The sequence below is a fragment of the Mirounga leonina genome, unplaced genomic scaffold, assembly GCF_011800145.1.
Source record: "Mirounga leonina isolate KUSES-001 unplaced genomic scaffold, KU_Mleo_1.0 Mir_94, whole genome shotgun sequence".
NCBI lineage: Eukaryota > Metazoa > Chordata > Mammalia > Carnivora > Phocidae > Mirounga > Mirounga leonina.
The window spans coordinates 58,393,479-58,406,882 of NW_023270855.1; the positions used below are offsets into that span (position 1 = coordinate 58,393,479).

The 13,404-nt window shown below is 60.6% G+C and overlaps 1 protein-coding gene and 1 non-coding gene across 2 annotated transcripts; both read right to left on the minus strand.

Annotated features, from left to right (window-relative positions):
- Window positions 1-119: 119 nt before the first annotated feature.
- Window positions 120-7,868, minus strand: CNN2 (calponin 2). Its single transcript, XM_034996948.1, has 7 exons — window positions 7,738-7,868; window positions 3,586-3,707; window positions 3,086-3,152; window positions 2,842-2,979; window positions 2,033-2,149; window positions 1,726-1,872; window positions 120-1,128 (listed from the first exon to the last, which is right to left on the minus strand). Exons 1-7 carry the CDS (start codon window positions 7,798-7,800, stop codon window positions 853-855), a joined length of 930 nt encoding a protein of 309 aa, XP_034852839.1. The 5' UTR covers window positions 7,801-7,868; the 3' UTR covers window positions 120-852.
- Window positions 7,869-13,297: 5,429 nt separating this feature from the next.
- On the minus strand, window positions 13,298-13,404 carry LOC118006104. Its single transcript, XR_004677941.1, has one exon. It is a non-coding gene; the product is annotated as a U6 spliceosomal RNA (small nuclear RNA).

A 13,404-nucleotide genomic window follows, 5' to 3' on the forward strand; every position in this document is an offset into this window, starting at 1 on the left:
AAGGCAGCTGTGAGGACCTGCTGGAGGCTGGCCTGCCGCCCCACCCCAGGGCCCCAGGGCCCCCCACTAGGACCCAAGCCAAACCCCTCCCCCCAGCAGACTCCCCACTCCACCAGCAGTTTCTTCCTAAAAAGAGGTTTTTATTGCCTTTGGTCCACAGTCAACATTTCACATTATCTCTGGGTCCCAGGGCTCCTGGATGGTGGCCAGTCCCCGGGGAGGACCTCCGGGTGGGGATCCCTGTGCAGTACTTGGCGGAGGAATGGGGACAAGTACAGGAAGGTGGGGGGGTGGCTTTGCCTCAACCACTCAGAACTCTGTTGTCCTGCCTCAGTTTCTCTACTAGCCCCCAGGGCGAGCCACAGGTGAGTCCAAGAGGGCCAGAGAAATCCAGTTCCTCACAAGACCTCAAATATTTCGGACTGTGGCCTGGCCCTCTCCCAGGGGACCTCCTTCCTTCCCAGCATCCCCTTCCACCATCCCCCCACCACGGCCTTGCAAAAAAAAAAAAAATTCTTCTTTCATTAAAACTGCCTGAAACTTCTGTGGGTACAGAAACCACAAACTGATCAGCAGAGAAAAGGGAAGAGAAGGAGAGGCAACCGGAAACCATTCAGGGCTGGTCCCCTCCCTGCCCCGGTTTCTTCCCCCAGCCCCCCACAGCTCAGCCCAAAGCCTGCTGGGAAACCTGCGGCCTGCATGAGCCCCCAACACCGTGCAGATCGGCATGTGCTTCACCCCTTCCCCACAAGCCCTCAGCTGGTAGCGCTCAGACAAGGACAAAAACAAGACGAAAACAGAAGAACCCCAAAACCACACAGAGCGATGTGGGGAGACACCCTGCATGGTGCCTCAGTAGTCGGCCTCCTCCCGGTGGTAGGGTGTGTACTCTGGGGCCTCCCCGGGGCCCGGGCAGTCGCCTGCAGCCGCTGAAGCCCCATCGGCCACAGGGCCTTGGGGGCAGTACTTGGGGTCATAGATCTGCCGGCCCAAGCCAAAGACCTGGCCACTCTGGTTGGCGCCCTGCGTGTAGCCCATCTGCAGGGACATGGAAGAGTTGTCACACTTGTCGGTCCCCAGCTTGGTGTCGTAGATGTGCCGCCGGGTCCCCGGAGCTGTCATGCCCACCTGGACAGGGAGGAGAGCACTTCAGGGCTGGAAGAAGATGGGGGAAGGAGGCCCCGGGAGCCCCCGCCCCAAATTCCCCCACCATCCCCAGCTGTCTCTGCCCTCAGCAGCAGCTCCGATGGGGTCCTTCCCCGCCCCGCTTGGACGCCCCCTCTGTTCTGCCTTTATGCTGAGTTGATCCCCATGACCAGTGACCCCCTCCCTGGGAACCAGGGGCATCTGGGTCCAGCTCTCCCTGCCAGCCAGGAAGCTCCCCAGGTTGGGGCCGAAGCCCCCCAAGAACCCGAGAGTCCCAAGACCACCCTACGGACACTTGCAATGTGCAGGAAAAGTGAGAATCACAGGATCTAAAGATACCAGGGTTGACCGGGCCCCTGGGCAATCCTCTGAGGGAGACTGAGGCCCAGAGCCCAGCAGCAACTTCCCTGGGGACACACAGCAAGCTGAGCAGAGCAGGGAAGGCACAGGCCAAGAAGCGGAGAGAAATCCAGGGTGGGATTCTCTGTGGGAGGCAGCCATGGGGACAAGGAGGAGACCACGGGGTTTGGCGGGGTGGAGAGATGGGCGGGGACTGGGGGGCCGGGGCGGGGGCCCCACCTGGCTAGCACACTTGTTGGTGCCCATCTGGAGGCTGATGGTGGAGTGGTCCATGGGGGGCAGGATATGGTTCTTGGGGTCGTACAGATGCCTTCTTGTGCCGTATGCCGTCATGCCCGACTGACTGGCACATTTGTTGGTGCCCATCTGCAGGGAGGTGGGCAGGAGAGGTCAGCTGTCCTCCACTCCCAGGCCTCTAGATCCGGCCCCGAACTTGAGGGGGCACGGGGCTGGACAGGGCCTGGGTCCCACCGGCAGACCCCACCCCACCGTGGCGGACACAGGGCTAGAGGCCGTGGGCGCCCACCTGGAGCCCAATGACACATTGGCCCGCCTTCATGGTGGCGTCATCGAAGTTGCGTTCCTGCTTTTCTGAGTATTTGACGCCAATGTCCACGCCACTCTGCAGCCCCTTTGTCTTGGCCTGGAGGGGAGGGGTGCTGGGAGTATCAAGGAGGGGCAGCCAGGACCCTGAGCCAAGCCCAGACCCGTGCCACCCTGGGGATTGGGCTCCAACCGCCCCCGACCCACCTGCCACCCAGCCGTCTCGCTCCAGGGCACAGCTCAGGACAGGAATTCCGGGAGGCGTCCTCACCAGCCACCCTCGGCCTCCTTCCATCACCCCAACCCTCCAGCGACCCACCTGCTCGCCCGACTCCTGCCCCTGCCCCTGCCCCTCGCTGGTCTTCCTGCCTCCACTCCCCACGTGGCGGCCCCAGGGTGCTCCTGAAATGCCATTCCTCACGCAGTTCCCTCCTCCTGAAATGCTGTTCCAACCCTGCCTGGTCACTAGACCCCACACATGGCCTGATTCCCCCTTCTTCAGGCTGCTTCTCACAATTTAGAACTTATTTATCATCTATAAGAAAGGGACTGAAGATCGAACCCTAGTGCCTACTCAGGTCTCTGGGGGATGGTGGTGTGTCTGCCGAGGCTCGCAGATTCTGACAAACGGCCCCACTCTGGCACGGGGCTCTGGTGCCGGGGAGGCTGCCTGTCGCCACTGAACCCCACGTGCCTGGCACCTTGGGGCAGGAGGGAATCCAGGGCATCCGTTAGTCCACGTGGACCTCAGCGTGGGCCCCAGGCGGGTCGCTGCCTCTCTCTGGGCCTCACCTTCCCGGCCAGGGCGAGAAGAGACACCTGCACCTGCGTCATGTTCCCGCTCTCAAACAGGTCGTTGGCCTCAAACAGGTCCACAGGGTTCATGCCGTAGCTGACCATGGCCTTGATGAAGGTGGACAGGTTTTCCAGCTGGGGGAGGGAGGCAGGGGAAGGACCGTGAGGCGACCCTGGCCCGCCCACCTGCCGGGCAGAGGCGGTCCCGGCGCCCCCTCCTCGTGCCGCCCCAGCCCCTCACCTGGTGCCAGTTCTGCATGGAGCGGTTGATCTTGGGGACAGAGCCTGGCTGCAGCTTATTCATGAGTCTGGGGGGACACGCGGGGAACCTGCATTACTGTAGGGGAACCTCAGAGACCCCAGACACCACTTCCACTCTTGGCCACACCCATGCCTCCCCAAGCAGCCTCGCTGCCTCTCTCAGGCCTCAGTCCCCTCCTGGGATGCACGCTTCACTGGCAAGGAAGCAGAAGCCCAGGAGCGACGGGGGTGGGTGTCAGGGCCACGGCCGGGGGCGGTGAATCCGGGAACTCCCAGTCGGCGGGGAACGGCAGGGACTCTCCCGCTGCAGGGAGGACGGACAGTAAGGATGCTCATCCTTAGCAACACAAGGAAACGAAAGACGAGGAAGACCCGAGACCCGTCGTGGGGAGAGGGGGCAGGCTTCCTGCCGTAGGTGGAGCGTGACCGCGGGGCGCGGGGCGGGCAGGGCACCCAGCAGCGGCCAGCACACGCACTCACGTGCACAGGATAACTCCGTCTTTCAGACCCTTCTGGAAGTCGGGCCCGATGGCGAGGCCTGTGAGTCCCTCGATCCAGCTGCGGAGCTCCGCCTCCTTCTGGGGGTCGTACTTGGACAGGAGCTGGAGGGGCAGAGGCACGGGGAGGGGTGAGCCCAGGGCCGCCGCCCAAGGCAGCTCCAAGGCAAGCAGAGGCCCCACGGCCGGCCCTCCCCTTCGCCATCAGCAGCACCAGCCTCACAGGCGCAGACACCCCCGGCCAGACTCACTCGGGCTCCGGGAGACTTGCGGCGGCCCCAGCCCTGGGCGCTCCCTGCACCAGAGAAGTTGCCTCTTCTCTGCTGTTTTTAAATGGTTGTGAGATGCACTTGACGTTTACCATTGTAACCATTTTAAAGTGAACAGTTCAGTGGTTTTTAATACACTCACGATGTTGTGCAACCATCACCTTGGTCTAGTTCCAGAACATTCCATCACCCCAAAAGAAACCCTGTCCCCATCAGCCGTCACTCCCCGTCCCTCTCCCCAGCCCCTGTCACCTCTAACCCCCTTCCCATCTGTGGGTGAGACTGTTCTGGACGTGTCACCCACGTGGACTCACACCCCGTGTGGCCTTCTGTGTCTGGTTCCCTCCCTGAGCGTTGTGGGCTCGGGGTCCGTCCCCGGGGCCGTGCGTGTCGACACCTCACCCCTGTTCGAGGCAGAGGGACGTTCCTGTGTGTGGATGGACACGTTTACCTGTTCATCCATGGATGGACATTTGGGTTGTTTCTACCTTTTGGCTATTGAGAATAATACTCATATGAACATCCATGTACAAGTTTTCTTTCTTTTTTTTTTTTTTAAGATTTTTATTTATTTATTGAGAGAGAGAGAGAATGATAGAGAGAGAGCATGAGAGGGAGGAGGGTCAGAGGGAGAAGCAGACTCCCTGCTGAGCAGGGAGCCCGATGCGGGACTCGGTCCCAGGACTCCAGGATCATGACCTGAGCTGAAGGCAGTCGCTTAACCAACTGAGCCACCCAGGCGCCCCATGTACAAGTTTTCAATTCTTGTGGGTACATATCTAGGAGTGGAATCGCTGGGTCACGTGGTAACTCTATGTTTAACATACCAAGGAACCACCAAACCCCTCTCTGTTCCTTGAACTGACCATACCAGTTACTGCCACAGGGCCTTTGCACAAGCTGTCACTTCTGACTCAGATGTTCACATGGCTGGGTCCCTCCCGTCAATCCACTCACCAGTCCAGCTTGAAGGTCAAGTCCTTGGAGAGGGCTTTCCTGATTACCCCAGCTATGAAGCCCTCCTCATACCCCTGTCTCCCCCACCCTGCCTTATTTTCCTTCTAGCTTTTCTCTTTATACAATATACCTCCTTGCTTATGATCCACCCCTCGAATTTCGCCACCCAGCTCAGTGCTGTCTCCACAGTCCCAGGATGGTGGGATAAAAATGCTCATGGTCCCCCATCAGTGCACACCATTACCCACAAATACATACACGCACCCTGTTCCCAATGGCAGCATCTCAGGGCACCAAAGGCCAAGAAAGCCAGGGGCCCAGGGAAGCCCCAGTAAGTCAGGGACTCCCAGACCAGTGTGTGGCGTGGGCAGACATGGTCAGCCCCAGGGCGGCTCCTGGGGAGGGGAGGTAAGAAGCTGAGTCCAGTCCCCGTTCAGCTGCAGACTGTCCAGTTCAGTGGGCTTTTTGCTCTAGACCCACAGAGATCCTTGCCCTGGACACTTTCCCTTCCTGTCCTTCTGCCCCCACCAGGGGACCGGGACCCCAGAGCCACCCTCTGTAGACCCAATTCCTACTCTCAGCTCTGCTCCCAGCTCCCTTATGGCCATGGACACAGTTCTCTCCCCGTGCCTCAGTTTCCCTATCTATGTTTGGAATTGTTTGCACAAGGGCCTTCTGAAGCAGGCCCCACCTCTTGGTTCCTGCATATAAACACCCCCCCCCCCCCCCCCCCCCCCGCTGTGGGATCAGGGCCAGGCTGATCTGAGTGCAGTAGAGACAAAGGCAGGGAGGCTGGCCTGCAAACTTGATCCTCCCCCGCCCCCCTGCCCCCCTGCCCCCCGCCCCCACTCCATCTCCATTCCCACAGCCCTGCAGCCCTGCCCTGAAGAATGACAAGCTGAGCTTGAGGCAGGCCGGCTCGTCTGGACACCTGGCATACCTGCCCAGCTGGGCCGGGTCCCTGATGGCTCCTGGGGGCCGGGGTCCTGGGCAGAGGCGCCTGGCCAGCCCCGTCTGCAGCAGTCGCCTGCACCCCCCACCCCTGCTGCCCGGCCGGCCTTCAGCACATTCCTCCTCGCCGCAAACTGCCAGGAATGCAGCTGCTGCGTCCCTGCTAAATCGGGACCAGCTGTTCCCAGAGGTCTAGACCCCCCCAGCCGGCCGGAAATCCAGTGACTGCTCAGGGACACGGTGGACATCAGCCTGCCTTCATGCCAACCAGCCTGGGGCAAACTGAGGCACACGGGGCCAGGCAGAGGTCTCCAGAGGTCTTAACGTCCTCTTAAGTAGCTGGTAAAGTGGACAGGGCGTGGGTTTCAAGGCACAAGAAGCTGGTTTCCAATCCTGGTGCGGCCCAAGTGACCGTGACAAGCTAGCCACTGCCCTGCCCATTCTCCAGGCCTGCGAACTGAGGGCTGGTAACAGGGAGCCTTCTGACCTCATCCCAGACAGAGCAGGTCTCCACATGCCCCAACCCACTCCGTCTGCGGAAGCTGCCTGCACACCGGCCAGGGTGCCACCCACTTCCTGCTGCGCCAGGGGAGATGCAGGCGGCTGCCCACCAGGGCCGGTGGCCATCAGGCGCTGGAGGCAGCGGGTCTCGGTTCGAGTCCTGACTCTGCCGCTCGAAAGCTGTGTGATTCTGGGCAGCTGGTGTGACATCTCTGGGCCCCACGTACAAACCCACGGGGCTCTTAAACTTCCTTGGCGTTGAGCGGGGCAGGACACGAGCACCTACATGGGTGGCAGCGTGTGAACGTTCACCCCATGCCATTATTGCTGGAGTGGAGAAGAGCATGTTTAAGGAAGGTTCTGGAGCCTTAGTTCCCCAAGCCTCAGCCTCCTTCCGTCTAAGGGGCTGGAGGGAGGCTCCTGGGAGCTCACAGAGGCCATGCAGTCTCCCCGGGGTCCGCGATCCCTGGGGTGCCCGAGGGGCAGGTGCCCGTGTGGGGTGGGCAGGGCTCTGCCTTCCACATGCCCAGGCAGGCTCCCAGGGGCTGCTGGCCGTGGGGCTACGTTCCCAGGTGCCCCGAGGGAGGGTGGGCAGGGATGACAGACTCCCCTCTGGCTGGAATGGCCTTGAGTGACTGGCCTAGGACATCTCCCTGGGGCTGGGAGCGCCCCCTGCTCCCCCCTCCCTAGGACGGACCCTGCTGTGTGACCCTCCACAAGCATCTGCCCCTCTCTGAGCCAGATCAACAAGTGCTTTCTCAAAAGTGTCTCCCCCAGGCCCCATCCCGTGTTTCTAAGTTACAAAACTCACACCTTTTAGGATTACATTCAGGGGGCTCCGGGCATCCTGTAGACCCCTTTGCTATTGCTTTAACTTTGTCAGATGGGGACAAAGAGAAGCTACCAGGGAGCAGCGGGGCAGCCCCCTCCGTCCCAAATTCCCCCTTGGTGACGTCCCCGCCCCCCGCCCCCGCCAGGTGTTAGAGGTGGGGAAATTCCTGTGGGGGGGCCACACCCTTTCACAACAGCGCGGGGAGGGCCCCACTCCCTTTCCCCTCCCGAAGCTTGTGTGGCCAGGGAGCGAGGAGGGGCGGCTGGGGTCCCCGCAGACCCTCTGGGCATTCTCAAGACCTCGCAGCGCCGGAGGGGCCGGGGCTGTGGGGCTGAGGGGGTTCCGATGGGGGAGGGCTGGCGGAAGGGGTTCGACCCGACCGCGCCTCGACGTTGGCGGGCGGTGCGGGGCCGCAGAGCTCACCGCTCCCCCGCAGCTGGGGAGCCTCGGGGACGACGCCCCCGGCACAGCGGACGTTCGGCGGAGGAGCGCCATTCTCCTCCCGGGTGTCAGCGCCCACCGCCCGCCACGCGCCGGGGGAGCCCGGCGGGGGTCCCGGCCCTGCGCGCGGCGCGGCGTGCGACGGCCTCGGCCGGCGGGCGCGGGGGGCGCGCCCCTCACTCACCCGGTTCTTGACCTCGGCCGACAGCCCGTACGAGGGCCCCTTGTTGAACTGCGTGGAGCTCATGGCTGGCGGGGCGGCGGGACGGGACGCGACGGGACGCGCCGGGCGCGCCGGCGGGGGACGCGCGGGCCTGGCCGCCACGCCCCCGCCGCTGATTGGCCCCCGGCGCTCATGTCCTTATAAGGCCGGGACGCGCCGGATTCCTGCGGCCCGCACTTCCTGAGCCCCCTCGCCGCCCCCGACCCCCGCCCCGGCGGGGCGCCCACCGTCGGCCCCGCGGGACGGCCGGGCCACAGAGGCGCGGAGACGGCCCGAACCAGGCAGTCCTGTCCTCTCCCTGCTGGGAGACCCCCGGCGGCCCTGTCAGCCTTTCCGCACCCTTCGGCCCGGGGATTTGGGGCGGGACTCTAATCCCCCTGGGGCACGAATGAGGCCCCCTCTCTGTCGCACAGAGGCGCCTCCAGCTCTACCCCCTTCCTGGGAACTCCCACAGCTGGGTGGTGGACAAGGGAACTAGGGCAGGCTCCTCAAGGGAGGGGCCTTTGGAGCTGGGGCCTTGATGGATGAGTAGGAGTTTGCCAGTCCAAAAGGGATAGTGTTTCCCAGCAGAGCAAAAGTTGCAAAACCCTGAAGAGACCGTCAGTGGCTGAAAGCATGTGGAGGTCGATCAGCTAGGTTGGGGAAGGGGGGTTGGAATGAGAAGGGGCTTTGAATTTCCCACTGAGGAATGATAGGGAATGCGGAGGGAGTAGAACAGAGACTTGAGGTCAGGAGATGTCCTGGGGGTAGAGCTGAGGCTGTCGAGTTTTCGAGGCCAGGCACACACTTGGTGCTCAACAGGTGGTGTGTGCTTGTACAGATGATCAATCAATCAAGCAATGACAGAACAAATGGATTTACTTGTTCAGTAATTCATTCATCCATCCACTGACACAACTACTCATTGCTCAAATGCTCCCTGACATGGCTTCTGGGCCATTCCCTTGCTAGGAGATGCTGGCTCGCAGGAGACCTTAGCTCCATCCCTGCCCGTTCCTGGAAAGACAGAGCCGGGCACAGACCCCCACCCCTGCCCTATGTGAGCAAGTACGGGACAGAAAGAAGAGTCTGAACGAGGGATGGAGGAAACTGGAGGGGAAGTGGGGGCTCCAGGAGAGGTGACAAGGAAAGCTGCATGTAAGAGGGGGCATGGGAGATGGGGTTTTAAAGCATGAGTAGGAGTTTGACACATTTGACAAGCAGCTCATTGGGCTCGGTGAGGGCTCAGAGATGACTCACCACTCCCCTTCCATGGGAAGCACACCTCCCTGGCTCCCCAACCCCTGGATATCTGTTACCTCTCCACCTCTCATTCTCCCATTCCATCTATCTGAAGATCCTTTCTTCAGGGTTCAAGTCCTAGCCGGTGGTCTTGGGTGAGTCCCTTCGGTCTCAGTTTCCTTGTCTGTAAAAAGGGGGAACCAGCACACAGCGGGGAGTCAACAATGAGACAGTGCGGCTCTGAGGGTGGGGACAGTGCAGTCTGTTGGTATCTAGGTGGGGAGCTGTGAGGGTGGTAGGATCCTGGAGCAGGGGCGGGGGGGTCAGGTAGATGCCTTGTGGATCCTGCTGGGGCATGGGAATCAGTGGGACCCACAGCGTGGTGGAGAATGGCAGGAGGAAGGGTGCTCAAGCCTGTCCCCTGGCCCCCACTCCAGCCTATGGTGGTCAGTGGCTGCCAGCAACATGCCCATGGGTCTCCTTGCCATGCCCAGCCTCTGGTGCTTGGCCAAGGAGCCGCCAGTGACTCTAGGGACACCATCCGCACTGGGAGGCTCTGGGATAGAGAAGTTGGATGTGACACCTGCCCGGGCCCACTCAGGCAAGCATGTTCGCAGGGCAGTGCCTGCTGGTGTTCTGAGGCGCGGGACCCCCAGAACTCCTATCATGCTGTCCATCAGGGACAAGGGGGGCCAGCCGGCAGCTCTGCAGCCTTACCACCCCCTCCCAGTCGAGCCCTCCAAGTGTGGTCGGGGCGCCGGAGGAGGCCCAGGCTTCCCTTCATAGATTTTAATTAATCCTGGCTTAAAATTAAATTCAGATTTTGCAAAACATCTGAGCACATTTGGAACAACTTGGGGATGTGTGTTTTCCTGTTCAGTGTAAGTTTTACACAATCTAGCTATGGATGAATATTTCCAGAGACACGAGCGTGGGGACTGAGGTGTGCGGGGCGTGGGGAGCGCGCCCCCCAGATCTGGAAGACCTCATGCAGAAGAAGGTATAAATTGGTACCTTGTTGGGCGCCTGGTTGGCTCAGTTGGTTAGGTGACTGCCTTCGGCTCAGGTCATGATCCTGGAGTCCTGGGATCGAGTCCCGCATCGGGCTCCCTGCTCGGCAGGGAGTCTGCTTCGCCCTCTGACCCTCCCCCATCTCATGTGCTCACCCTCTCATTCTCTCTCTCTCAAATAAATAAATAAAATCTTTAAAAAAAAATAAAAAAATAAATTGGTACCTTGTTAACTTTTCATACAGATTGCATGCTGAAAGACATCACTAAAACTGTTCTCTTCTAGTTCTTTTAACATGGCTTAAAATTTAAAATCACGTGTGTGGTCAGGCTCATGTTTCTATTGGCCCGCGCTGTTCTGGACCCTGGGCCAAATCCAGATTCCAGGTTTGGTTTGGTTTGGTTTGGTTTTTTTGGGATGGCTCTTGAGCTAATAATTTTTTTTAGGGGGCGTACATTTTTAAGTGGTTGAAAAGAATCCTTTTCTGCAGCATGTGGAAATCCTATAATATTAAAGTGTCAGCTTCGAGACAAAGTTTTACGGGCACCCCGCTGTGCTCATTCATTTACAGCTGCCTTCATGCGACTCCGTCCTGAGCGGAGCTCTCTCTGGGCTGCCAGGCTGAGAATACGGGCTTTTTGGCCTTTTACAGAAAATAGTTTCCCCACCTGGGTTCTAGACACTCAACCTCCCAGAACTCAAGAAATTCAGACTCAGACATCCCCCAACTCAGAATCCTGGAGTCTGGAAGCTTAGGACATTATAATTTTCGAAACTCCGCCTGAGGACCTCAGACTTATGGGATTACACAATTCTGTATAATCCTTTGGCCTCCGTGCCCCCACTTGGAGCCTGACTTCAAATCCCAGCTCCCCACGGGCTGTGTGATTTCATGCAGCAAAGACACTTGGCGTCTCCAGGCCTCCTCTCCCCATCTGGAAAGCTCCTCGCAGCCCTTGGGTTTGCTGTCAGCGTGAAATGGGTTAATTTGTCAAGCACTCGCAGTACCACAGGGTAATCTAAGATAAGGGTTGTCCAGTCAACACACATCAGTATTTTAGGAATTCTGGCCTCCGTTGGGAACCTGGCAAGGAGGTCTGGGACCCCTGCAGCTGCCCTCTGCCCATGACCCCCAGGGACTCACTCATTCCCCCAGGACTGACCCCTGAGGAGACTGCAGGGGATGTGGAATGATGCAGGGCTCAGGGGGAAGGGGGTGTCGGTCCTCCAGGTACTCTAGGGTGGGACCTCGGTGATGCCTTTGGGGCAGGAGGCCACAGCTGGAGGACCTGGGGTTACAGGGCCCCCCAGAGCCTCAGCCTCAGGTACTGGGTTGGGGGCTGGGCCTGGGGTCCCGGTGGCAGACAATCATCTCAGGACACCTGCAGGCAGAACAAGCCCAATGCGGACAACAACAAAACAGTAACAGTAACAATAGCATCTCAGAGGACAGAGTGGGGGACCTGTGAAATCAGGTCAGGAGCCTCCCTTGCTCCAAATCGGCTCTGCTCCCCGAGGCCCCCTCCCCCGAGATGTCCTCCAGGACCCCTCCCACTGCTGGGTGAACCCTCCACCACACCGGCCTTCTCACTGTGCCCCAGTCCCGTCTCAGGGCCTTTGCCCTGGCTGTGCCCTCTGCTGATGCTCCGTCCGCCTGGCTCCTTCTCTGCCCTCCCCCCTGTTCGACAGTCAGCTTCTTGTGCGCCTCCCTGGACCCCCAATTAACTCTCAACCCGCCCCAGACCGGCTTCCTGCCCCTTGGCCACCAGCACAGCCCAGACACCTAGCAGCCGTGCCTTCAGCACCCTGGGACACCCAGCCCAGCTTCTCACTTCCCCGACGGTCCCCCGAAGCGTGGGTGTGGTGTGGCATTTGGTCCTTCTCTATCGCTTCAGGCTGAGACTTCCAACTCTCCTTGGCCATTTTTCTTTTTTCGTGACGGTGGCTTTCCGAGGAGGCCAGCAGTCGTCCACTTGCTTTGGTGGCCCTGAGTTTCTGCCACATGGCAGGGAGCTCTAGACAGCGCCTCAGCCACAGGTGGCCATTTCAGTGTAAATTACACGCATAAAAATAAATGGCTACATTTCACATGCTCCAGGCCTTGGACCTCGCTGGACAGATGAGCAGCTCGCGATGCCACCCCCGGCCCCACCCAAGCGAGGCTGGGTTTAGGCTGGGTTTACCCTCCAGGTCAGAGGGACATCTGCCTGCCTCTCTGTTGGGAAAGACCATTTTTTCCTCCCTTTGCAGGTAACAAGTGATTTGGGAGTAATCCAATGATTTCAAGAGTGTGCATATATTGAGCTCTGTGCCAGGCCCAGCTCTACGTGCCGGGCACTCTATGAAACAGGAAGAGAATGATCTCAGCCTCCCTCCTGGTCGTGGTGGAGTAGGACACCATCTGCGCGGCCATCTCCTGGGTGTGGGCCTCCCAGGACCACAAAACCTGGCGGTGGATCTGGAAGGTTCTCTCAGCTTCCTGGTCACAGCTGAAAGGTCTCCTCCCTCTCTGACCACCTCCCCCACATCCTGGACTTTCGCAGAGGCCCCGTCTGCCCCCCTCACCGTGGGATGCTCGCCCTCAGGAACCAGATCACACATCAGTCTCCCCGCGGGTCCTTGAGCTCTGTGAGGGCTCAGGCCCTGGGGCACCGGCAGCCGCCTTCCCCATGTGCAGCAGGCCTGGCGTCCACTGTCCTTGGCCAGGGCAGCCGCTCGGGCGTCCTCGTCCCGTGCTCCCACACTTCCTGCTGCAGCGGGGAGCGTGGCCTGGAAGCACGTGGCATACAGTAGCACTCAATGAGTGTTCACCCGGTATTTCCTAGGCGGTTGAGCGGCCTTTGGAGGACCACTGACGGAGGGAGCTCGAGGAGCGTGCCAGGCTGTGTGCGGCCGGCCGGAGGGCGGGGAGTGGGCGGCACGCCTCTGCGCCTGCGGGTCTGAGAACCCCCGCCCGAGTTGCCGGGGCTGTTCAGGGGCCAGGTCCGCACTGCTCGTGGTCCCGCGTTGTCCCCGCTGTCGCCCCTCGTGCACCCAGCTTGCGCGGGGGGCAGGGGGCAGATGCGCACCGGAGCCGCGCCCGGCCCGGAGTCTGGAGGTCGGGGAGCGGGCGACGGCAGCTGAGCCTCCGGAGCGACCCGGCTCACGCGAGGAAAACTAGCCCTCGCCGGGCCACCGTGAAGCGCGGAGCGTGGCTCGGCCCCGCGTCCGTCCTTCCCTCTCGCGCATGCAGCAGGCGCTCTCTAGATGCTCGCGCCCACCCACCGTCGCGGCGAGCGGCGCTCTGAAGCAAAATATGGAACGCTTCACGAATTTGCGTGTCATCCTTGCGCAGGGGCCATGCTAATCTTCTCTGTATCGTTCCAATTTTAGTATATGTGCTGCCGAAGCGAGCAC